Source organism: Typopeltis vanoorti, chromosome 26 (genome assembly GCF_054136105.1).
Source record: "Typopeltis vanoorti isolate ZY-2024b chromosome 26, IOZ_Tvanoo_1.0, whole genome shotgun sequence".
NCBI lineage: Eukaryota > Metazoa > Arthropoda > Arachnida > Uropygi > Thelyphonidae > Typopeltis > Typopeltis vanoorti.
In genome coordinates this window covers 5,967,165-5,993,817 of record NC_143574.1, presented here as the reverse complement: position 1 = coordinate 5,993,817, position 26,653 = coordinate 5,967,165, and the positions used below count along the sequence as shown (strand labels likewise).

Below are 26,653 nucleotides of genomic sequence, written 5' to 3'. Positions count from 1 at the left end.
TTTATGCTACTTAGAAAATTGTTTTTAGCAATGACATACATTGAAACGAATTTAAAATGTACTGTATTAGCATGAAGCACAAATATTATGCTGGATACACATAGAGAGAGAGAGAGAGAAAATCGTTAATAAGCAAAGGAAATATAAGAAGGAAAAATAAGTCATGACATTTAATGCATATTTTGTTGAGTTTCAATGGACACAGAGATGGTAGTTTCTGTGTAAAACAAGCTCTACAAAACAGGAACATTTAATGACATGGTTCTGCTCTGCAGTTTTTAAGCTTTTCATTCTGGAGAAGTGAAAGTAGAAAAGAGCTTTCAGTTTAAAAAAAAAAGACAAAAAAATTATATACACGAAGAAATTTTTTTACACCTCCCTAGTATATGAAAATCTTCTTCTTCTTCTTTTTTGCATAAACATACTCTATCTTTTCCTCGAATTTTCATATCAAGTTTGGTTTACTGTAACAGTAACTAAAAATTTAAATCTCATTATCAACATAAAATGTTAATATATGAAATACATTAACATTTACTGACATACTGAAATATATTATGGCTTATATATGAAAAATTTATTTTCACTCCCATCTATATAATACAGTGCAGACAACTTCCCATACAAAATATACAGACATCTGACAACCAGTAGTGGACTGCTCTAAGAATGATACAAATCACACTCTGTGATGATGAATCTATATTATAGTCAAGCAATTTATTTGCATTTTCTAATATCTTGGCCCCTGGGAAATACAAAGTCATGCACTCATACACATGCACCCACACATCCATATCAAAGAAAGGAAAAAAATCCATCAAAATATGATAAAAATATCTAAAAAACACAAAACATGTTTTAGCCCTGAGAAACATTTTTATCACATTAATAGTAACTTCCAGAAACCTTATATCAAGTCTGCCTCCACAGCTCAGCTGTATATATATACAGTTCTTTTCTCAACAACTTACACCTACCCATTTTATCAGAGGACACTGACTTTGACACTTTTCTATCGATTACAACCACTTGGTGGCTGCTGACTGACTGGTCACCTAGGCCAATGAGAATTCTCTTGAGCTTGATTTGCCAAGATGATGTGGCAGTGGTAAGTGGCTTCTTGATGACAGCACCATAAGCACCAGTCTGCATAACTGCAAAGTTGCTTGAGTTGTTATAAGAATGGCATTTTCATGTACATTCACTTCTTTTTTTTTTTTTTCTTGTTTCCACTTCTTTTTTTTTTCTTTTTTGTCCCAACTTTTGTGCTAAGGGATGAGGAACTCAACAAGGCTAGAACTGTGGAAGGAACAGCACATCCTTCAAAGGTGTTCTGATTGACACAGTTTTAGTGCTGGATATAATAATATTTTGGCATCTAAAGCCTTGCTGTGAGCACATGACCTGGCATCATGAGTATATATTGTCTATATAAACACGTCTATTCCTCACTGTGTCTATCTTGATGCAGCTACCTTGACATTATAAACTTGCCTTCTGCTGACGGAAAATCTTATCATGCTTTGACAGTCCACACCAAACACAGTAATGCAGCAAGATTAGGAGGAATGCTTTGGCAAAGAGTGATGCTCCTGGGACTATGGGACTTCAGTTTGCATAGTGATCGAAGGAGCCTAGATATTCCAAAGCTGCTCGGTAGCAGAACTGGTACTGATCCTATAAGGTATGTATAAAAAATAGATATTACAATATAATCTTCAGATAAAAAAAAAAATAAGGGTGAAGGAAAAAAAGTAGTGGCAAGAAGTTTTTTTTTTTCTCTCCCACATAATGGTGATTTACATTCCTAATTACATTAGTTTTTTCCTCCTGGAAACTTGGGTTTTTCATTCTGCATACAGAAAAATCAACCTTCAGAACACACTTAATTTAGAGACAAAAAAAAAATACTAGTAGTGGTAGTGGGCAGTAGATGGCATTGATATAGATGATGATAGTAGTGGAGACAAAGAGCTGTAGAGTAGGTGCCCTCCCCCGATGAGTTTTTGGACTCCTTGGAGGTGTCATGAAATAATATTAATAATAATTACAATTACCAGGTATTTGGATAATCCTTTCCTCACATGCAGAATAACCAGGAAATTTCACCCATTAACACGTTCATTGCCAAGCTGAAAATTGGAATTTCGTGTGGTGGCCAAATTTTTTTTACTTGATAGCGACGTCCACGCGATACCGTGTGATCGGCAGTTTGGTGAGAACTCGCATCATGCGATATCGCGTGATTGGCAATGAACGTGTTAAAGCAGTATTTCTAAATATGCTCATGAGGTTAGAGGATGACATGTAAGTTGATCTCTGTAAGTTAAATGTCAGCTCTATGACTTCAAAAGTTACTCAAAAGGTTGATATATGGCATCATATAACCATATGCAATGCAGTTTAAACTTAGACAGGGATGAAGGAAACATCGATGAAACTGTCCATCTATTGAAAACTTTGTAGACATGCCAGCCAAAGAAGAAGAGTATAAAAATCACAGATACCAATTAGTATTACTTTTGTAGTTCATACAAAGACTGTTTGGTCACGAGGCTCCTGAAGATATTACTGTTTTTTTTTGTTTTTTTTTAACCTACTAATTTGTTGCAACAATGCAACTTAAGAAGACTCATCTTTTCTATTATTACTCTGATATAGATATGCTATTAATAGTGAGTTTCTACTGAGCTATTTTTGTTCCTTATTCACCGATGAGGGTCAAGCATGCTGGCATCATAAGTACGGTATCTATCAACACCAGTAACATGGTCTTCTGACCTTCCTCAATTTATTGAACCAAGTGATTTGTCTTAGATGCATGCAGGTCACTTAACCACATTACCATGCTTTCCCACTGTAGGTTTCACATAAGTTATTCAAGATGTTGATTTAATTATTAATGTTGTTTTAGCTGTATTATGCTATAACATAATAATACAGCTAAAACAATTACTACAGCAACTGTAGGTAGAACAGCTATTCAATGCTGTTCTACCTATGAGACCAAGTATATCTACAATATGCTTGGTTTCATAGGTAGTTAATAGATACTTTATCTTCATCAAAATGCTGTATCATAGTCACCACTTTCTGCACAATGTCACTAATGTAAACCATACTGCCATCTCTGCACCATGTGAGGATTTAGGGTTGCCACTACTTAATCCTCATCCCTCATTTCATTTTACTAGTTTTATCAATATAAACTTCAGAAAGTCAGATATAATAAGTAAATATAAAACTACATATTACATGTTGAATTTTGCTGAATGTATTATTCAGCATATATTAATATTGTGATGAATACATTATTCAGCGCAATGCAGACATAATGTATAACACAAACGAATCTGTAAATACAATAATGTAAATTATGCAAATTATTTAACTAATTCATAAGCAAAAAATAACTATCTTTAGAGGAGTGATAAAAAAAATTGATTTGTAATATCAAAGTAATACCAAAAGCAACACTGTGTATTATCAAATAAGCATCACTATTTTTTGATATTGTTTTAAATTAGGAGTGACATGAAATAATGTTTAAGGACATTTTTCTATGTTGATTTATAATAACTAAAGTTATTTATAATAACTAACAACAAACTGCAAAAGATTATAGACATTGTATATGATTTATGATTATAGCATTTATCATCTGCAAGGTCATTCAGGAATTTCAGGTGACTGCATCATGACTAGACACTAAATGCCACCAAAATGGATCAAATATATCAAATCCACCATTACTCTTTGACGAATTACTGGATTAACTGCAAAAGAGATATGATGTTAGAGTTTACTTGAATAAGATCCTATTAATAATTTTATTATTTTTGAATCAGAAATTTTAACTTCTGTATTTCAATATTTTAATTTTTGTTTACTCGAGAGATAAATGAAAATGTTTTTTTTTTAATCATGAAAAGATTTAGTCATGTACTTTAAAAATGTCACATAATTGGAGTGAAGGAACTGCATTTAAAGTGATTTGGTGTGGTTGTCAAATGGTGAAGTTATTGCAGGATAGTAATGACAGAGGTGAACCTAAGGAAGTAAGAGGTGATGTGGAAGAATATCAGAAGAGGTTAAGGGAAAAAATATAGTAGGGAGGTTTGATGATAATGATAAAAAATATCATCATGCACATACATAACATATTTCTCACTAAAATATTCAAATTCATTTCTTTTTTGAAGTTGATGACCAAAATAATAAAAATAATATATCCACATGTATATACATAACATACGAGGTGTGATCAAAAGGTATGGCGAATGTTAGAATTCAAGAACGTTTATTAACCTAAACACAAATATAAATTAATCTCCTTCAGAGTAGTCCTTTTGGCTTGCCACATACTTTTCTAATGTTCACGCCACTTTTTGAAACAGTTCTGGAAGTCTATTTTCTTTTATCTTTAGTATCCTCTGCTCCATTGCCAAAAATAGCTTGGTGTTTTCTTTCATATTACTTTTTTAATAATTTATTTTGTAACCAAGTGAAAAAAAAAATTATAACCCTATCAATGATCCAGAGTATTTTAATAAGATAATACACATTTATGCAATTTGTGCATAAATTCACCCTTGGTATTAATTTCTGCATGTCTTTCAGGGTCTGGCTCCCACTGATGAGATATCACTCAACAAAGATTGAAATCTGTCTGAGGAGTAGTCATTCCCATAATGCATATTAATATACATGTCTAAAAGGAAGTGTGCTTTGCATTATGGGATATTGAGACAAGTGATGTGAAGTCAACAGCCTCAATATACAAGCAGCCTAGTTGTAAAGATACTTCACACACAAACATTTGTTTTGTCTTCTTATACTTAGGTCAAGAGTAAAGGATTAAACAAGAATATAATTTCTTGCTGTTTCCAATAGCTTTATTTCTACATTATATATTCAATCTGTATTGCAATTAAATGTAGTATAGGTAAATGCTCTTTATAACACTTTTTCTATTCACAAGGTCTTGTGAGTTGCATTCCCTCAATCTCTCCTAATATCCATGACCGACACTAACTTAGGAAACATTCTCTGGAAGTTCACCAGTGGCCTGATCAAAGATGGATACAAGGGAACCATAACTTCTTTACTTCTGCATGTCAATGTCCTCCTCATTATTGCCATAATCCATTGGGATGTTCTTACAATTTTAGCAACGTGACCCCTAAACTTTAAGTCTCTGTCCACCACTATACCAAGAAATTATATACTTGGTTTAATCCTTTATCCAAGTGTAAGCAACCAAAGTTTGCACCTGAAATATAATCAGGATTAGGGAAACTCGTATACAGAAGCTTCCCATAATGCTTAGCATTATACATACCTGCAAGGATATGTGCTTTGCATTATGGGATACCAAGGCAAGTGATGCGAAGTCATTAGCTTCTATATACAAGTTGCCCTAGTCTTAATTATATTTCAGGTGCAAATTTTTTTGCTTACACATGGATAAAGGATTAAACCAGGTATATAATTTCTGTATCTTTAATTATTATTATTACGGAGCTCCAAGGAGTCCTTAGCCTCATCAAGGGAGGCTCAACATCATGTCAAGAACAACTATTCAACATTCACACAGTATCTATCATACTTCACCTTGAACTCATTTACAGGCATGGCACCCACAACAGACTCTGGCAGCTTATTCTACTTATTTACCACTCTCCAAGTAAAAACCTAGCTCTAACACCCTTGCTAACTACACTCTTACCAAGCTTCCATGGATGGCCCCTAGTCCTCCCACTACCAGTCCTATTCTCAAAAATATCTTCTGAATTAATCTTATAGAAACCCTTCAGTAATTTGAATGTCTCAATCATATCAGCCCTTTTCCACCTATCAACCAATTTCTGCAGCCCACAAATCTTCAACCTGTTCTCATAAGGTTCATTCCATAGTCCTGCTATTATCTTGGTCACTCGTCTCTGGATCCTTTTCACCTCCTCCCCATCGAGAAGAAACCCTGGCACCCATATCTGGGCACAGTAGTCTAGATGGGGTCTTATCAAGGCTCGACAATAACCTGTTTGTCTCTGCTTGTTAAAGTGTTTTTCAGCAACCAAGTGATTTGGTGAGCTGATTTTGCCACTTTTGTGATGTGTCCCCTAAATTTCAACTCCCTATCCACCAACACTCCCAAATCCCTGGCCTCGTCAATCTCCTGGAGTACAGTTCCACCAATGTGATATACCGCTGCTAATATTCACTTGGTTACTATAAAATTTTCACTTGGTTATAATTTATAGTACAACCAAGTGAAAAAACTTCCAATAACCATTACTCCCAGATCTGTCATCTCCTCCACCTCCTTCAAAATTTCTCCATTAAATATATATCCTACATCCCAACCTTGCCTACCAAATTTGCACTTTGCAACATTAAACTGAACAACTCCACTCATTTTATCCCACTCATATTGTCTATTCAGATCCTCTTGCAGGGCCACAGCATCTTCTGTACTTCTCATAGCTCTTCCTAACTTTGCATTATCGGCAAACAGCTGCACATCTCCAGTTAAGCCAGTCCAGACGTTCAATAACTGACTTAGTAAACCTTCTCTGGACTCTCTCCAGTATATCTGGAGAGTCTAGAGAAGAGTCAAGTTGGCTTACTTTGGGCAGACACGTAGATCAGCCACTATCCGTTTAGATTAACACAAATCTTGCATCTGCAATCACAACTATGGTCAATCTGGCCTTGCAGACCATGTATTGGATACCACTCACAGGATCTTCTGGAAGAAAACCACCATGGTAAATTTAAAAAGGAAAGACTGTTTCTGGAATCTGAGGCACTCAGAAATCAATCTAATTTGAACAAATACGGATGATAAAACTTCCCAAAATTTGGGAAAAAATAATCGTCACATGTTCTAGATAGGACTTTAAAGTCACCCAGGTGTTTCAGTGAGTACTGTATTGTCTTTGTGTGTGTGTGTTCAAGTGTTATTTGTATTCCCTGAAGATGTCTCAATGACTGAGACGAAATATTGGAAGCATTAAAATTAGTTTTTAATCCTTTCTTACTCCATGAAACCTCCAACATGATGTCCTCCCAGCACTTAAGCCTTAACACATGGTTCATAAGTATGTGTGTGTGTGTGGGGGGATCTCTGTTTGTAGAATGAATTAGGAGTTGCAGTTTGTTAGTCTATGCAATGTTCATAAATATGAACTGTTTATTTCTTGAAAGTTTATAAGTAGAGTTTCACTTGTAATATCATTGATATACTGATTAAACAACAGCAGTCCCAAAACTGAATCATGTATATCAGCTTTCCCTTCTGGAACATTTTGCCCCATATACAACTTGCTGCCTCCTATCAATTAACCATCCTGTAACAGGACTACCAACTGAATATTGTGCCCACCTCATTCAATTTCCACAGTACTTAAGATATTGCAGAATCTCAATGCGCATATGGTCATGAGATTATAATGGAGATCAGTTAGCATATTACAAGAATGTGCAAAAATATGTAGCAATGCCTCTAACTACACTATTTAACTGAAGTCCCAAAGAAGTGGAAGGATTGAAAAATAGTTCTACCACATAAAGGCATCTCCAAAAAGAGAAGCAAGTAGCAAATTATAGACGGAATCAATATCTTGGTAGTGAGTAAAGGTACTGGAGAAGTAGGGCCATACTTATGTACAGGTGCACGAGGCTCTAGCTGGGGTGTCCCGAAAAATCAGGGGCCAATTTAAGGGCTCCAAACAATGAGATTTAAAATTGAAGAATTAAAAGTACAAATATAATTACAATTGAACATTAAACAATTATGATAAAAAGCCAAATGGCTATTTTTTCTGGCAAAGTTAATTAAATTAAGGAGATAAAAATCCATTATTATTTTACAGCCAGTATGCAAAATACTGGCTGTAAAATAATAAGGGGATTTTTATCCCCTTAATTTAATTAAACAATTATGATTATTTTCTGTTAATTTCCTATATCACAATAATATACATACAGTAGATTACAGTTAATTGGGGCATCAGTTAATCAGGGCAACTGTTTATTTGGGACAAATACTGAAGAATGGAAACAAATCGAGAATAAAACTTGATCAAAGTTGCTTTGCTTATTTAGGCTACCTTGCCACTTTATCTGGACAGCGGCCATAGATGGTACACATGTAATCAGGATCAGGATACAGAAAGACAGGAAGTGTGTATTTTAACAGTGTAAAGATTTTACTTAGAGTGACTGCTAAGTAGTGCACTTTTGATTAAAGCAGGTGTGTGCTAATTGTTTTAGTAAAAAGTGTAACGATTTAATTTTTTTGTTTTTATAAGCCCCCTGTCAAGATGCCAAGGAAAGATCTGACATTTTCATATAAAATCGCCTTACTTGAGAAAATAAAAAAGCTAACCATCTAACACCAGCTGCCAGAGGTAACTGGTGTTCCAAAATCTACAATAGCATGTTTGTTAAGCTAGTAAGAAGAATGTGCATTGCTTGATGGACAACAGGGAAAATCCCAAAATAGAAGTGAGAAGGCAAGGATCCAGACATTGAGGAGGCTCTCAATCAATGGTTTCCTATTGTAACTGACAAGGATTGCATGTTAATGGTCAAATGTTAGAAATCAAATCAGAAGAGTTAGCTAGAAAGCCGGGCCATATGAGCTTTAAAGCTATGGATGGTTGGTTATTACAATGGAAAACTAGACATGAAATAAAATTTAAGAAGGCACACGGTGAGAAGAACAGTACTGATACTGTGAGCACTGAATAGTGGAAATCAATTAAACAACCCGAATTGCTGCAGAAGTTTAATCCTGATGAAATCTATGATGCTGACTAAACAGGTCTGTCTTACTGTGCCATACTAGATGGTTCCCTGAGAAACTTGCAGTGCTATCAGATTCAAAAAAAAGCAATGGATCATGTTATGCTGTTGTAACATGGAAAGTGACAAACAGAAGTTGTTGGTTATTGGAAAAAGCACCAAGCTTCGATGCTTTAAAGGGCTTAGACTGGGCAGTTTGCCAGTTCTGTATTATGTCAACAAGAATTCATGGATGACTTCTGTTATTTTTCAGGAATGGCTAATGAGTTAGGATGCAGAATTGCAATGAATTCAAGAAAAATCCTTCTGCTTCTGGACAACTGGGTGGCACATCCTCAATTAAATTGTTTGAAAAACATCCAACTTGAATTACTGAAATAAGAGTCAACAGGTTTCACTTCGGTGAAGTAAAATCATTCAAAATTAAGTGGATATTGAGTACCACATTATTTCTTAGACGAATAAGAACCTCAAAGATAGGAAATCTAATCTAAGAGTTTCATGCTGAATATAGAAAACTATAAAGTTTGGTGAGTCCAAGCATAAGCCAACACCTGGTAGTACAATGCCAGGGCAACTCGTAGTAAAGGTGGAGCAAGATTCGATCACTGTCCTTAGTATTTACTCATAATGTAAAACAACAGCTCCTAGGAGATGTATTTCTGTTCTACATGATGAGAGAAGGTCACTATCCAAACCGGTTTCGACCTTTTTTGAGGTCTCATCAGTGAGTAGGTAAGAATGGGAGTTCATGTCTTTCATCATCGGCCTTTGGAGTATAAAGATTGCTGAGGGTCAGCAGGTAGTAATAGGGGAGGTTAAAGAAAGATAGAGTAGGATAGTAGGAGGTAAAAAGAGGCCTCAGTCAACCTGTTTAGCTGTGTAACCCAGAGGTTGTGGCTAAAAGGTCTGTAAAACATAATCTCCTTACCCCTGTTCTAAAAAAAAAAAAAAAAAAACTTAAAATTTATACTTCACTTATTACGAAAAGATAACTTTAGGTTACATTAATCCAGGTGTCTGGAGACGTTCTCTCGTAACCCCTAAAAAAATGAAAAACGTTTGTTAAAATTTGGAACTTAGATTATTCTTAAACTATGCCTTACAACTGAAAAAGAAAAAAAAAAAGAAAAAAAAAAAACTGCGATAGCGAGATCCGTATTGGGGTGGACTTTTTCAACCAGAGAACCGAGAGTTGGGGGAAGAACCCGGCCCAAGTGATGCAGCCCACAAGGAGCTGCACCGCCTCGACGTAAGCCTTCGCAGCCCGGGTTCTCAGGTCTACCCCCTCCTTAGTGAGCTAGAGAAACCAATATGTTGTACAATAGAATTAAGTATTTAGTTGGTTCTGAAAGGAGGACAAGTTTTTAGTTTGCCCTTAACTCTTTTTTTGTTGTATTTTTCTGTAAGATTTGAGAAGCTACTGTTTTTTCCCGGCCATTTATTATTTGGTGAAGAGCTTTATACAGACTCCTTTCCGTTTCTTCGTTTAATTCAGGGATTCCTTTTAGCTGTGCTGGGTTTAGTTCACTTAATCTTTCTATATAGAGGTCTCCCCATTCTAAGCTTATGGTCTCAGGACCTGTGAGGAGGAGTATAGGTGCTCCTATTTTGTCTATTGCCCTTTGGAGGATTACCTCAGAGTCTTCTGGGATTAAACGCATTAGAACCCTTTGGGCGTCCACGGCGGGGATGGATTCTTCCTCCGATTCCTCGGCTGAGGTAATATTGCCTTTTCTTGATTTTTCAGTCTCTTCTTGATTTTCTATTCTGATCTCCTCTTCCTCAGAGTCAGATACTTCTTCTGGGCATGTATTATCTGGTTTTGTTCTCTTCGTTTCTCCTTCTTCAGGGCTGATTGGTCTTTTTTCTGTGTTGTTGCTAGCTTCCATTTCTTCTACGTCTGTGGTCTCTTCCGTCTCGATGCGAGTTTTCCTTGCGTTACGTTTCTTTTTTTTCTTTATTTTCCATTCTGAGTTTTTCGTGGTGGCGGCTTGATTTCCTGTTGTTACTGTCACGATAGCTGAGGGTTGAATGACTGGAAAGTCTTCCGGCTCCGTTGTTTTAGGCTCCTCTGTTGTTTTGCCTATAATTAGAATGTCGTCCTTTTTTTCGGGTTCAGGTTTATTTACTGGAGTGGCTGCTGCGGTTGGCGATATAGCACCTGCTATTCGTTCTGCTTGTGTCCTGTTTGGACAAACGTCTACTTTGTGGGTTGTATTTCCACATTTCAAGCAAGGTGCCTCACACTGACCTAGGGCATGTCCTGCCGCCATGCAGTTCCTGCATTTGTTCTTTGGGCAGTCTGCACCTAGATGTTCAAGTGATCCGCACCGAAAACATTGCTTTCTTACACCAGGGTAGTTGACTACTACCCTGGCAGAGCCTAGAAATACAAAGTTGGGGACCTCAGCCTTCATCTCCATAAGGAAGGCCACCTCGCCAGTCTTCCAGTCGGGGTAGTCGGCATCGTTGGTGATTTTGACGTCCCGTACGTCTCCCCATTTTGAGAAAACCTTTTTGATTATCTCACTCCCTTCCTCGAGATATTCTACAGGGAACCTTTCTATTCGTAGTGTCTTCAGTAGACTTCCTACTACGAAGGGATAGATCATTTTCCCTTCACATTCTACACCTGCCATTAACTTATTCCTGGTTTCTATATCTTTCACAACTACCTGGTATCTACCTGCTCCATAAGGGGTAAAACCAAATATCTTTTGTGCCCCTACTATGTTGGCGAGAGCTCTCGCTAAAGTCCTCTTCGGTATGTTGACGCCTGCCTCTATACCGAGGGTCTTCACTCGCGGCAAGAATGAAGTCATTTGGAAGAGAGAAAAATATCTCACTATGAATTAAGTCCCGGAAAAATGGATAGACCTTTAAACCAGGGCCAAGCGTTCCCCGTTTGCAGAAATCTCCTGCTACACTACATAGAGGCGGAAGACTACAAGCAGGCACAAGGCAAAAAGAGAGGAAAAATAACTAAAAAAAATTTCTCACCAAGGCTGGAAGTTTCTGGCAGCAGGACTGGAACATGCAGCTTTCTTCTAGATTCGTTGGATCGGACACTCTTCACAAACTGGAACTCTGGAATTCATCAGCGAGTAGGCAGACCTAGCTAGAGTAGGCAGACCTAGATGCAATACTAAGATCTCAATAGTCAGAGCTTATTTCTTTACTGTAAGAGTTGTCAAAAGGTGCACAAATACAATTACTGAAATAAGAGCCAACAGGCTTCACTTCAGCGAAGTAAAATTATTCAAAATTAAGTGGATATTGAATACCACATTATTTCTTAGCTGAATAAGAAACTCAAAGATAGGAAATTTAATCTAAGAGTTTCATGCCGAATATAGAAAACTATAAAGTTCGGCGAGTCCAAGCATAAGCCAATACCTCATAGTACAATGCCAGGGCACTCTAGGTCTACCTACTCACTGATGAGACCTTAAAAAAGGTCGAAACCAGTCTGAGTAGTGACCTCTCATAATGTAGAACAGAAATACATTTCCTAGGAGCTGTTGTTTTACATTATGGGTAAATACTAAAGACAGTGATCGGAGATTGCTTCACCTTTACTACGAGTTGCCCTGGCATAGTACTACCAGGTGTTGGCTTGCGCTTGCCAAACTTTATAGTTTTCTATATTCGGCATGAAACTCTTAGATTAGAATTCCTATCTTTGAGTTTCTTATTCAGTTAAGAAATAATGTGGTATTCAATCCACTTAATTTTGAATAATTCAACTTGAATTTCTTTCTGCTAAAACCACATCCCTACAGCATCTGGACATAGGAATCAAAAATTTGAAGACATTGTATTGCAGAAGGTTGGTACACTATGTCCTTGAAACAATTGAAGAAAATCTACCAATGTCATCTTCAATGGCCAAAGAAATCAGCGAAGGTTACCATTCTACAGGCAGCACAATTTCTTGCAAATAGTTTGTGAGAAATAAGCAGCAAAACAATTCAAAACTGCTTTGCACATTGCGGCTTTAAGAATTCAGACCAGGAAATGCCAGATATGACTGAAAATGAAAACATTTTGGAACTACAACATGTCAGAAACTACAAAGAATTTTTATGCATTGACAATAGACTTTAATATTGCAATGAAAATGAGGATTGTGAGGATGCAAAAGGATTTTAAGTTGCAACAAAGCATCTAAAGACCCCAGAAGACAAGGAAAGTAATATTTATTTATTCGTATGGAGTTTCCTCCCTTTTTCTCCCCCATCCCTATTGGGGCGAGTTGAGCCCCCTCATGGGGGATTAGGTATTTATGGCTGTAGATCAGTGTGTGTTCACAAGGAAAGTAATGAAGATGACACACCTGAACATGAGAAAGTGACTAACCAGGAATTTTTAATATGATATTGCCACTTGATACCTGTGATGATTTTGTTCTGTTGCAGTCTAGAAAGGGAATATGTCAGGGTACACTCGATAAATTACATCAAAATAATTGTTAAGGAAAATATGCTTCTTTGATAGATACTTATGCATAATTAATTTCTTTAGAGATGCTGATACATATGTGTACATTTCGTTTTTTTAAATAAAAATATGGTTAACAAATCTATACTGAAAGTTTGTCTATTTTGGAACATTTTTAACTTTTTGTGATATTTTAGCTTTTTCCATAAAATTTTGCATAATCGAGGCAGCTGCTTAATTGGGGCAAAGTATTTTAGTCCTGGTGTGTCCCAATTAACCAGAATCCACTGTATGTGTGTGTGTGTGTATGTATATATATATATATATATACATATAAAAAACGTATAAACCAAGTTTATAAAATTGCTTGGTATGTTTAACACACACACACACACACACACACACACACACACACACACACACACACACACACACACACACACACACACACACACACATCAGAAAAAAGAGTGTTGCTGTTTCAAGTCAATATCTAAATAGATCATATATGCTCATTTTTTTTAAACAAGAATGCAAATACTATTTATTTTCGTATATTTTTTATGCCCATGACCAGTTTGTGATCATGCTGCAAACAGGTAATATTCATTTTCTGTTCTTAAAAGGGTGAAAAATTATTTAAGAAAATCTTTGCATCAGGATAAATGTCAAATTTATCACTATTATTTATTGAAAATGATGTGAATAGTTTGAAATATGATGATGTTATTGATACATTTGTGAAAGAGAAGTCTAGGGGGAAAAAACATTTGTAGTGTCTTTACTTAGCATAAGCTTTTTAATAAATGCATTAAAAGTATTTTGTATATATATTGATTGTTCTTGTCTTTATTCATTTTGTAAAAGGGGGGGGGGGGGTCCAGATCATTTTAGTGCCTCAGGTTCCGCCCATCTTGGTAAAAGTGTAAACACGGCCCTGCAGAGAAGTTGGTGAAAGACAAAATTCAGGAATTGGTGATAAGATTGTCATACTATGTGCGTATGGAGGGGGGAGAGGACAGCATAGCTTTATGAAGAGTAGGTCATGCCTTAGTAGTTTGTTATGTGGTATTCTAACAAACACTTTTGCAAAATTGAGAAAGATAACCATATTAGCTACTACCCCTGCCCAATACATCATCATCATCAAATTCCTGCCATGTACCCTCAAGAGGTCGTACAGGATACGATAGTACTGCATGAAAAATTTACATCATTACTAACTTCCTATCTACAATTTTCCTCCAAATCAATCTGTTACCTGTCAAGACACCAACATTATCAGATCTTATATTTCTAGCTTCTAAGGCACTTTTTACCATATCAATCCACCTATGTTTCTCTTCCTCTGGATTTTTTCCTGCCAACCTAGCAGAGAACACTTGTTTTGCTAAGCTCTGCTAACCGATTTCTGGATGCCAACAGTCAAGTTCTTTCCTAATATCCTCATTTTTAATATGATATTGCCATTGATGCCATCTGTTCATAACCCTAATCTTTCTCTCATATCTGTGGACTCCAATCTTTCTTCAAGTGTTTAACTCCTGACCCAGCTTCAGATCCATAAGTTAAAATTGGTTTGAACACTGTCTTGTATACAGCTAATTTGGTGTTTTGATTAATTTCTTTCTTATTCCATATAAATTTCTTCAGTTGACTTCTTACCATATCAGCTTCATTGATTCTGTTGTCAATTTCCATATTTAATTTATCATCTTCACTAAAAATTGTGCCTAAGTAGCTGAAATGTTTTACTTGTTAAATAGGTTCTCCATTCACAATGCATATTTTCAATGCTTCTGCCGATTTTCATTGTCTTTGTCTTGTTTTTCCTGATCTTCATATCATATCCATTACAAAAGTTATTCAATTTAGTCAGGGAATCATGCAGACTTGAAGCAGATTTATTTAGAAGTATAACACCATTCACATAAAGCAAAGAGCAGACATTAACATCTCCAATTTTGATATTAGGTTTAATACCACTTTCCTTTATAATGTGATCCATATAGATAATGAATAACAGAGGTGATAATGTACATCCTTGTCTGACACCAGATTTAACATTAAACCACATTCCTGTACTTCCTTCAATTCTAACTGCTGACTTACAACTGAAATAAAGACTAAGTATTGCTTGATATAATGCCCCATTGATACCATATAACTGTAGCATTTTAAATAGCTTCTCTCTTGGCACCTTGTCATATGCCTTTTTCAGATCTACAAAACTTAAATACTGATCTTTGTTATATTCCTGTGATTTTTCAACTATTTATCATAAAGCTGGAGAAAAATATATCCTTGAAGTATGGAGTAATTACTTCGAAAAATTGCTAAATGAAATAAGCAGTAATAGCACAGTGGTAAAAACCACTCAACAGGCATGCAGTCTGTTCAACTTGAATCCAGCTTGTTCTTCACCAAGCTTTTCTTCCACACTCCTTCTCAACTGTTTCTCAAGTATACTTGTGTAAATCTCACCAGGAACACTCGGTAGAGAAATACCTGTGTAATTCCCAGAGGTATTTATTCAGTTTCATTTCCATTTTTATATATGGGTACTATGAGAGCTCTACTCCAATCATCCGGAATCCGTCCCTCTGTCCAGGCCTTCTGAACTATGCAGTGCAGCCACTGTAAGACTTTGATACCTCCATACTTGAGCATTTCTGGTCGAATATCATTTACTCCTGCTGTCTTTCTGCATTTCAGGGCCTTTAATGGCTTTTTCTACTTCAAGTATGGATAAGTAATCTTGACTGCATGCCTGTTGAGTGTTTTTTTACCACTGTGCCATTACTGCTTGTTTCATTTAGCAATTTTTCGAAGTAATTACTCCATACTTCAAGGATATCCTTTTCTCCAGCTTTTATGTCACCTTTATCATCTGTAATTTCTTTTTAAGCATTCTTTCCTCCATTTCTAAGCTTCTTCAACAACCTCCAGAATATCTTACCACCTTCTTGATATTTATTTTCTATGTTCTTGCCAAAGTCCTCCCATGACTTTTGTTTAGCTAATTTTAGACAGTGTTTCGCTTTCTTACATTTGTTTCTGTATTCTCGAAGAGCAAAAGCTGACTTATTTGTGAACTTTTGATATGCTTTCTTCTTTTCCTTCACTGCCTTTTTAACTTTTTGTGTCCACCATGGAGTTCTGACTTTTCTATCCTTGCAGACAACCTCACCACATGCCTCTCTAGCTGAATCAATCATGGTTTTCTTCGAGGCTTGCCACTGAATCTCCAAGGTTTGATTCCTGTTCTCAAACTCTTTCATTTTTTCTTCAATAATCTTTGTGTATTTTAGTCTAGAGTTCACATCTGAGAGCTGCTCAACTTTTATTCGCTTTAAAACTTTCTTACATGTTATTCTTTTTAATACGAAATTCAATTTTATCCTGCTCAAGAATAAATGGCGATCACTTCCAATTCCAAATCCTTTGTACATTATAGTGTCCTGCACTAGGGAGAAGACTGAGGAGAAGAATAACACAGTCAATGAGACTTTTCTTATTCCTTGCCTCTTCTCTCCATGTGAATTTTTGCACATTTTTATGTTGGAACATTGTGTTAGTAATAACCAGTCCATGTCCTGAGCAGAAATCAAACAGGTATTTGCCATTATTATTAGCTTTGCTCTTTTCTACAAATTTTCCCAAAACATTTTTGTATGTCTGACAATCACTTCGTACTCTGCTATTTAGATCCCCAATAAGGACCAACTTTTCCTTTTTCATTGTGTCAGTAGTTTTCTCTAGAGCCTCAAAAAATTCCTCCACTTCTACCTTAGTAGAACCTTCTGTGGGACCATATGCACAAATAAGTCTCATTGTCCAGTTCCCCATTCTGAATTTGTCCACATCACTCTACTTGAGGCTGCCTGACATGCAAAAAGATCAGCCTTGTTAGTGTTGAATACCATAGCTACTCCTTCTTTTCCCTGATTGTCATTGCCTGAATATAACATTTTGTATTTATTGCTCAGAAAGATCTGACCAGTTTTTGTCTTTTTTGTTTCAGTCATCCCTATTATGTTTATCTGGTATTTATCTTATTCCTCAGTTACCTCCATTTCTTTGCCAAGGCTTCTTATGTTGATAGTACTGATCTTGAACCCTGACGTTGAATTGGAGTGTGTTTTAAGATTTGTTCTAGTAGCCGTCTTTTTGCTGTTTGCCCTGGTTCCCTGGCAAAAACAACGGGGGCCTTGTTTAACCGGGCGACACCCCAGCCAGTATGAAATTCCATCATGTTTTACTATCATTTTATATTTTGGTTTTAAGCCAATAAGAATAGAATTTGTTCAGCTAAATTCCAAATTGCCAGCCCATCCTCGTTCATTCAGTATCTAGGTAGATACCTAATAGGGTGCACCACAAGAATTTGAGGACTGGACATTAGGTCAGAAGCCCTGGTCAGTTCTCTGCATTCCTTTAAAGGCTATGTGGAGGTCTCCTTTTAGTTATACCATTTTGACCCTTAAGCACCCCAATACATTTGTCACCTTATTATAAAATGTGACTAAAACAAGATCTCTCCTTAACAAACCCATGCTGCTCTCTAAAAAACTGTCTATTTTCATCAATCCAAGGCTGTATTCTATACTGAATTAGCCTCTCTGACACCATCACCACTACAACATATACAACTAACCTACTATAATTGACACCTCTGGCTTGGATTCTTCCCTGCAAGAGTGAGAGAACAATTCCAGGAGTGGCTATTTTTCCTTCCTTAGGGAAAAATAATGCCACTCCTGAAACTATTCCAGGTATCAGACTTACTGAACAACCATCTTCTTCACATATTCCTTTAATATACATGATGATTTGCACATGATGGAAGGAAGTCAGGATTTGAGAGTGTGCTGGATCTGGTGATAGCATCCACACTAACATCAGATGATTTATCCATAACCAAGGTAGCTATATGGCCTATGACTGGATGGTGATCATTCATTCTTGACTTGGAAGGTTGCCAAACATGTAGAATTTTCAGATAAGAAAGGATATTTGTAAAATGCAGGAAAGGTGATTATGACAAACTTAGGAGGTAGCTTGAAGCAGTACTATGGCATAAGAATCTGAAAGGGAGGAAGATGATTAAGAGGTTATAATAAATTTAGTTTAATCCTTTATCCAAGTGTAAGCAAACAAAGTTTGCGCCTGAAAATATCTTCAGGACTGAGGTAAGGTGGTGCAACACCAGGCAACTCCGAGCAAAGGTGGACCAAGCTCTCATCACACCTTGTCTCAGTATCTCCCATAATGCAAAGTACATCTCCTTGTGGACATGTATACTGCTATGCATTAAGGGAAGAGCCACTGCCCAGACCGGTTTCCCTTTGTTTAAGTGCGGGGATACCTTTCCAAAACTCGTAAAATCCCCCAGATCACCCAATAATGAGTGACCCACAGGATCAGAAACGCTCATTTGCTCATCTGGGAGGATAACAGCAACAGCCATGCCTCAGTTAACTTCACAGGCTACAGCACTGCCTTTCATTACCCCACCACACATGCTCTGGGTGACAGCAACAGCCGAGCATCAGTTAAAACTTCACGGGCTACAGCATTGCCATTCATCACACAAGCTTTCAACTGATTGAAAGAACTTCCAACATCTTTCTTTAAATCCAGAGTAATTCAATAATAAGGTGGTACACCTGTTGGCAACTTGTATAGGTAAATATGACCTCTCCTATTGCTTCTGCCTTAGTATCTCCACGTTTGGGTCTGCCTCCCACTGATGAAACCTCAATAAAGGTCGAAACCGGTCTGAGTAGTGGCCCTTCCCTTAATGCATAGCAGTATACATGTCCACAAGGAGATGTACTTTGCATTATGGGAGATACTGAGACAAGGAGTGATGAGAGGTTGGTCCACCTTTGCTCAGAGTTGCCTGGTGTTGCACCACCTTACCTCAGTCCTGAAGATATTTTCAGGTGCAAACTGTGTTTGCTTACACTTGGATAAAGGATTAAAATAATTTATTATACATTTTTGAAAATTATGGAACCAACTATCGGGTTTGAATAAAAACTTTAGTATATAACTAAATCTACATATAACTTTAATAACTTAATATAATTTTATATAAATATTTATATATTTATATAAAATTTATAGTTATATATTTAATATATAACTATATACTAAATCTTTAGTATATAACTAAGTCTTTATGTCAAGGTCATCTTCTGGAGCATAAAACTATACTCAGGCAACAAGCCACACTACAATCAAACTGCTTTGTTAAAGATACTGACCAACCGCTACAACAATTGTTGGCCTGACCTCTGGTGAAAAAAAAAAAAAATTCTACATCAACGCTAGAGTCCTATTATTAGTGTTATCTGTTGGTTGTAGAAATACATTGGCACAACACGAAGTATCTATCTATATACATATATTAACATCATGATTATACTTGTACATTCCAGCCAGTTGGTATGGAATGGTTTCTAATATTAGCTGAAGATTGGCTAGAGTCCTGACTTATGCTGGATTATATATATTAGGTAGGCTGAATGTGTGCCATCCAGATCCTTGGAATTTTCATGCCATCTTTGCTGTTGATATTTGGGTGGTTTATCAGGATTTTGCAGGCTTCCTTAAATTTCCTTTCATACCAGGTTTTTGTGTGGTAAAGAACGGGTGCTTTTCCAGTTGATTTGGTGTAAGGTGTTGAGGGCATGGTCTGAGAGGCCTGCTTCACCATAATGGTTATATTTAATGTGTCTAATGTGTTCTCTCTCTCGCATATAGGGATTGTCCGTCCTGTTTCACCAATGTACGGTAAGTTACAGGTGCAGTGGATGCAATAGACTCCAGGATGTGCTAATGGAAGGAGAGGATCCTTAGAGGAGTTGAATATGGTTTTAAGTTTAGTGGGTGGTTTAAAGGTGGCATTGAGGTTATAATGTTGTAGGATTCTGTTGATTTTTTCTGATAACCCTTTAATGTATGGGATGGCTAATGGTTTTACTGTAATCTAGATTCGTTTTTGTTGTTGTTGTTTTATGGAGTATTTTATTAATAGTATTTTTGTTATAGCCATTATTTATGAATGTGCCGCTGATGATTTTTAGTTCTTGTTTCAGGGCTTGCTGGTTAGAGCAGATTGTTGTAGCTCTGTTTTTAAGGGTGTTAATGAGTCCATATTTTTGTGATGGGTGGTGGTATGAATTAGCATGTATGTATTGGCCAGTGTATGTCAGTTTTCAGTAGACTGTGAAGGATAGGCTGCCTGAAGGAAGACGTGTGACTAGTGTGTCTAGAAACGGGAGCGAATTTTGATTTTCGATTTCGATGGTAAATTGTATGTATTCGTGTTGTTTGTTCAGGTGGCTAAGGAATGTGTTTAGTGTTTGTCGCCTGTGCGGCCAGATTGCGAACACGTCAACGTATCTAAGCCAGACTGTCGGTCTTAGCATGGCGGAATCAAGAGCCCTTTGCTCAAAGGTTTCCATGTAGAAATTAGCGATTGGGGATGGATAGTGGTGAGCCCATGGCTGTACCTTCTTTCTGTAGGTAAAATTTGTTTTGCCACACGAAGTAACCGGACTGTAGTACGTGGACAAAGAGGGCCGTAATGGCGGGTGGAAATTTATTCTGTAGTTGTGTCGTTGATGGGGACATTGGTGAAAAGGACGGAAACGTCGAAACTGACTAATAAGTCATCTTTGTCGAGTGTTATGTTTTTAATTTTGTTTATAAAGTGTTGTGTGTTTTTTATGTAGGAGGGGGAATGATTTACCAACTCCTTGAGTGTTGTTGTTAATTTCTTGGCTAAGTGGTAATTGGAACTGTCTATTCCTTCCACGATTGGTCGAAGGGGGACATTTTGTTTGTGTCTTTTCGGGACCCCATATATTCTGGGGGGGGGGGGGGAGTAGTGGGGTTTGAGTTTTTTAACCGTGTCTGGTGGCCAAGAAGTGACGGACTTGAGTAGTTTCTCTGTTTTATCCTTTATCCTTTTTGTTGGGTTATAATTTACTAGCTTATATGTGTTGTTATCAGCTACTAGTTGATTCATTTGAAGTATGTATGTTGACCTGTCAAGGATGACAGTCGCATTGCCTTTATCCGATTTCATTATTATTATGTTTTGTTTGGCTTTTAATAACTTAATTGCTGCTAGTTCTGTTTTAGTGAGATTGTTATGTATGGTTTTCTTAGTGTTCAGGACATTACTAGTTTCTAGTCGTATTTTATCTGCTATATTGTAAGGTAGGGACCTGATGCCTCTTTCTATATGGTAGATAAAATCCAATTTGTTTACCTTTTCTGGTGCTATTGCGTAGCTAAGTCCTTTATTCAGTAGCGTAAGTTCGCCGTTGTTTAGGGTGTGGCTTGATCACATGGTTCTTGCTTGCCGGTGGTTGGTCGCTCCTTGTTTCTTGTTCATTGTTGGTGTTTATCGGGGAGGAGGTCTTCTGATTGGATGGATTCCTGTGATTGGCCGCCATATTTTTACGTTGTTTCAGACTGTGGAATTTGGTCTCGAGTTTTTCTTTATTCTTTTCCAGGGTATATTTGGCCGAATTGTCCGTAATTCTTTCAAGTACTTGTAGTATGTCTGGATTAAAATAGTTCGATAGTTCGGATTGCAATTTTGAAACCAGGTTTTGTGTTGTTGCTAGGTTTCGGCGGGCTGTTTGGATCTCTTCTCTGAGCATTGCTTTTTCTGTGCAATGCTCAGAGAACTGAGTGCAAAGAAGGTACAGCCATGGGCTCACCACTATCACCTCCAATCGCTAACTTCTACATGGAAATCTTTGAGCAAAGGGCTCTTGATTCCGCCATGCTAAGACCGACAGTCTGGCTTAGATACGTTGACGACGTGTCTGGCCGCATGGGCGACAAACGCTAAACACATTCCTTAGCCACTTGAACAAACAACACGAATGCATACAATTTACCATCGAAATTGAAAATCAAAATTTGCTCCAGTTTCTAGACACACGTCTTCCTTCAGGCAGCCTATCCTTCACAGTCTACTGAAAACTGACATACACTGGCCAATACATACATGCTAATTCATACCACCACCCATCACAAAAATATGGAGTCATTAACACCCTTAAAAACAGAGTTACAACAGTCTGCTCTAACCAGCAAGCCCTGAAACAAGAACTAAAAATCATCAGCAACACATTCATAAATAATGGCTATAACAAAAATACTATTAATAAAATACTCCATAAAACAACAACAAAAACGAATCTAGATTACAGTAAAACCATAGCCATCCCATACATTAAAGGGTTATCAGAAAAAATCAACAGAATCCTACAACATTATAACCTCAATGCCACCTTTAAACCACCCACTAAACTTAAAACCATATTCAACTCCTCTAAGGATCCTCTCCTTCCATTAGCACATCCTGGAGTCTATTGCATCCACTGCACCTGTAACTTACCGTACATTGGTGAAACAGGACGGACAATCCCTATACACAAGAGGGAATACACTAGACACATTAAATATAACCATTATGGTGAAGCAGGCCTCTCAGACCAAGCACTCAACACTTTACACCAAATCAACTGGAAAAGCATCCACTCTTTACAACACACAAAAACCTGGTATAAAAGGAAATTTATGGAAGCCTGCAAAATTATCAGGATTTATCAGGTGGTTTATCAACAACAAAGATGGCATGAAAATTCCAAGGATCTGGATGGCACGCATTCAGCCTACCTAATATATAAGATCCAGCATAAGTCAGGACTCTAGCCAATCTTCAGCTAATATTAAAAACCATTCCATACCAACTGGCTGGAATGTACAAGTATAATCATGATGTTAATATATGTATATAGATAGATATAATAAATTTAGTTTAATCCTTTTTCCAAGTGTGAGCAAACAAAGTTTGCGCCTGGAAGTATCTTCAGGACTGGGGTAAGGTAGTGCAACACCAGGACGACTCCTTGCAAAGGTGGAACAAGCTACTAACACTCCTATCTCAGTATCTCCCATAATGCAAAACACATCTCCTTGCGGATATGTCTAATGTTATGCATTAAGGGAAGGGCCACTACCCAGACTAGTTTCGACCTTTATTGAGGTCTCTTCAGTGGGAGCCAGGCCCAAGTGGAGATACCAGACAGAAGCATTAGCAAGGTCATCTCTACCTATAGGAGTTGTCAAATGGTGTGCCACCTTTTTAATAAATTACTCTGGATTTAGAGAAAGATGTTGAAAGTTTATTTTTTCATTTGGTTAGAATATAATAAATTTAGTTTAATCCTTTTTCCAAGCGTGAGCAAAATTTGCAAGGAGTCGTCCTGGTGTTGCACTACCTTACCCCAGTTCTGAAGATACTTTCAGGCACAAACATTGTTTGCTCACACTTGGAAAAAGGATTAAACTAAATTTATTATATTCTAACCAAGTGAAAAATAAACTTTCAACATCTTTCTCTAAATCCAGAGTAATTTATTAAAAAGGTAGCACACCATTTGACAACTCCTATAGGTAGAGATGACCTTGCTAATGCTTCTGGCTGGTATCTCCACTTGGGCCTGGCTCCCACTGAAGAGACCTCAATAAAGTAGTGGCCCTTCCCTTAATGCATAACATTAGACATATCCGCAAGGAGATGTGTTTTGCATTATGGGAGATACTGAGATAGGAGTGTTAGTAGCTTGCTCCACCTTTGCAAGGAGTCGTCCTGGTGTTGCACTATCTTACCCCAGTCCTGAAGATACTTTCAGGCGCAAACTTTGTTTGCTCACACTTGGAAAAAGGATTAAACGAAATTTATTATATTATAACCAAGTGAAAAATAAACTTTCAATATATAGATAGATACTTGGTGTTGCGCCCAATGTATTTCTACAACCAACAGATAACACTAATAATAAGACTCTAGCATTGATGTAGAATTTTTTTTTTTTTTTCACCAGAGGTCAGGCCAACAATTGTTGTAGCAGTTGGTCAGTATCCTGTGTATAGTTTTATGCTCCAGAAGATGACCTTGACATAAAGGCCGAATCGTCGAATGCAGATTTCAGTTATATTAAACTAAAGTTTTTATTCAAACACGGTAGTTGGCTCCATAATTTTCAAAAATGCATTCGGATCAACATGTAAGCTTAAAAGAAAGGATAAATTTATTATAGTCTAACCAAGCGCAAAATAAACTTCCAACATGATTAAGAGGTGTTTGGATATTAGGAAGTATATCCAAAGGCAGGAGGGTAAATCAGGTAGAAGTCAGATGGATGAGTAGCAGCATTAAGTAAGCATTGCAAAAACTGAAAAACTGTAGAGGATGTGGATTTAGCATCAGGAGCCTGGAGAAATTTATTGGGGGTCAGGGAAACTAGACCATCATGGGAGGAATGGGGAGAATGTTTGTGTATATGTAAGTTCAGCTGTGGTGCAAATGTGATAACAATATGAATGCTATTGAGCATGTTTATGTATCTGGCAAAGAAGTGGAAATGTATGCTGTTGGTTCAGACCTTTTGAGTGTATCTGGGGAGGGAAAAGAAAACGCTGTCCAACTGGACCAAGAAGACTAGGTTTAACAAGACAGGTTGTTATTTGTTATATTTATGCACACAAAATACCAGAAGCATCAGGAACAAAGGTTACTAAGTATTTTTATACTATCCTTCTGATGAAATTTCATAGGAGGCATACTGTGGATAATTTGTTGAATAATGGGAGGAGATTTGTCTTGATCATCTATACAAAAATTGGAGGAAAAAAATGTATGCCTTAGGTGACCAGTGGTGAGGGACCAACAGGCTCAAACTGCTATTTGGATAGGAAACAAGTTAGTGCATTTGGTCCCTTTTTTGCAGGTGTTATTGAGCTGTAGTGTAAGGCAAGTGAAAGGCTGGAGTTTCTGGCTCGAACCATTGAGCATATGATGAAGTTTTGGACCGTTTTAGCACAAATGTTGAAAACCAGGATTTGGATAGGTGTTAGGGGGTTTTGAGTGGAGTAAGGAACAAAAGCACCAATCCCAGCAAGAATAATTTCTCTTATTAGATCAGGTTGGTTTCTTACCTCTTCCAATTCAGTGTTTTTTCATTCTCCAAGAGTGAGAGAACAGTGGAATGGAATAATAAATCTTTCATAGAGTATATATATGAATATCATAGATCTGGCACAATGAATATTTTGCTTGAACAGTCAAAAACAAAGCTACAGCAGTAAGAAAACAGCCACCATTTTGAAAACATCTGCCAATACACACAGTAACTTTTTTAACAGTTTCAAACTGAAACACAGTTTACTGTGTTTCAGTTTGAAATGTTAAAAAAGTTAAACAACACTACAAACTCATCAGAAATGTATGACAACAAGGAATGCACTTGTCATATGCAGAATGCAGTAGTTGTGAAGTCATCACATCAGATTATGGAAATGATGTGGTGGACCCTGATATGCAGAAATAAAGAGGTTATGGTTCCATTTTATAAGGCCTTGATTAGGCCTCATATTGACTACTGGACACAGATTTGATCACCTGGTTTTCATGGTGGTGGTGGTGGTGGTGAGGATATGATAGAAGGGGTCCAGAGAATATTCACGAAGGTGGTAATTGATCTTCAGAATGTGGATAGGATGACAGATTGAGTGAACGCAATTCACTAAAAAGGAAGAGGAAGAAGAGAAGGGATATAATTGAGACATATTTAGTTGGTCAGGAGTAGTTACTAGTTACCATAGAAGACATTTTTTTGAAGAATGGAAGAGGCCATCCCTGAAAACTGTATAAGGAGGGTGTGAGCAAAGGAGTGAGGATAAGGTTGTCTGCATGAAATGGTTGGTGAGTGGAATGCATTGCTAGTGCAGACACTTTGAATGAGTTCAAATCACAATTTGATGAGCTTTGTGTGTGATAGCATGTGCCTTCTGTAATGAGTCTTTTGAATCCTTATGGGTCTGGTGTTAATAATAGTGTTATAAAGATGCATTATTTCAAAACTGTACAGAATAAGATTGCAACTGCACTATACATCAAAATGCTCTGAGATCAATAACATTAAAATCAATGTATAGATTTTCCATGAAATTTGTGATGTGTGTGTGTTTATAATAAACCTGAGCAAGCTTCTTCTCATCTTAAAAAAAAATTAGAAAGCATGCTGTTTTCATTTCCTTTGTGAATGAACTTACCTCAGTTTGAACTATGCCTGGCCTCTGAGTGCGCAACGTCCTGACTGTCTGAAACATATCCACTACACCTTCATATTGCATTCGTTCAAGTACTATACTCAATGTGATAAATACTCCACTTCTGCCAACACCAGCACTATAATGAATTTCAAAATAAAATGGATGTATTTATTCATAATTCCATATCTAATGTTTATCAAAATTTATAATTAGATATCAAAATTTATATATTCTTAACATCGAA

The 26,653-nt window shown here is 36.9% G+C and overlaps 1 protein-coding gene across 4 annotated transcripts in view; it reads right to left on the bottom strand.

Annotated features, from left to right (window-relative positions):
* Positions 1–553: 553 nt before the first annotated feature.
* LOC150092284 (tyrosine-protein phosphatase Lar-like) overlaps positions 554–26,653 on the bottom strand; it is a 1,042,795-nt gene continuing 1,016,695 nt past the window's right edge. For all 4 annotated transcript variants that reach the window (XM_090415047.1, XM_090415048.1, XM_090415049.1 and 1 more), the window contains exons 35-36: positions 26,410–26,545; positions 554–1,680 (exon numbers count right to left, since the gene is read on the bottom strand). In XM_090415047.1, the coding sequence (XP_090271173.1) occupies positions 1,612–1,680; positions 26,410–26,545 (205 nt within the window). In that variant the 3' untranslated portion in view covers positions 554–1,611. The remainder of the gene's footprint in view (positions 1,681–26,409; positions 26,546–26,653) is intronic.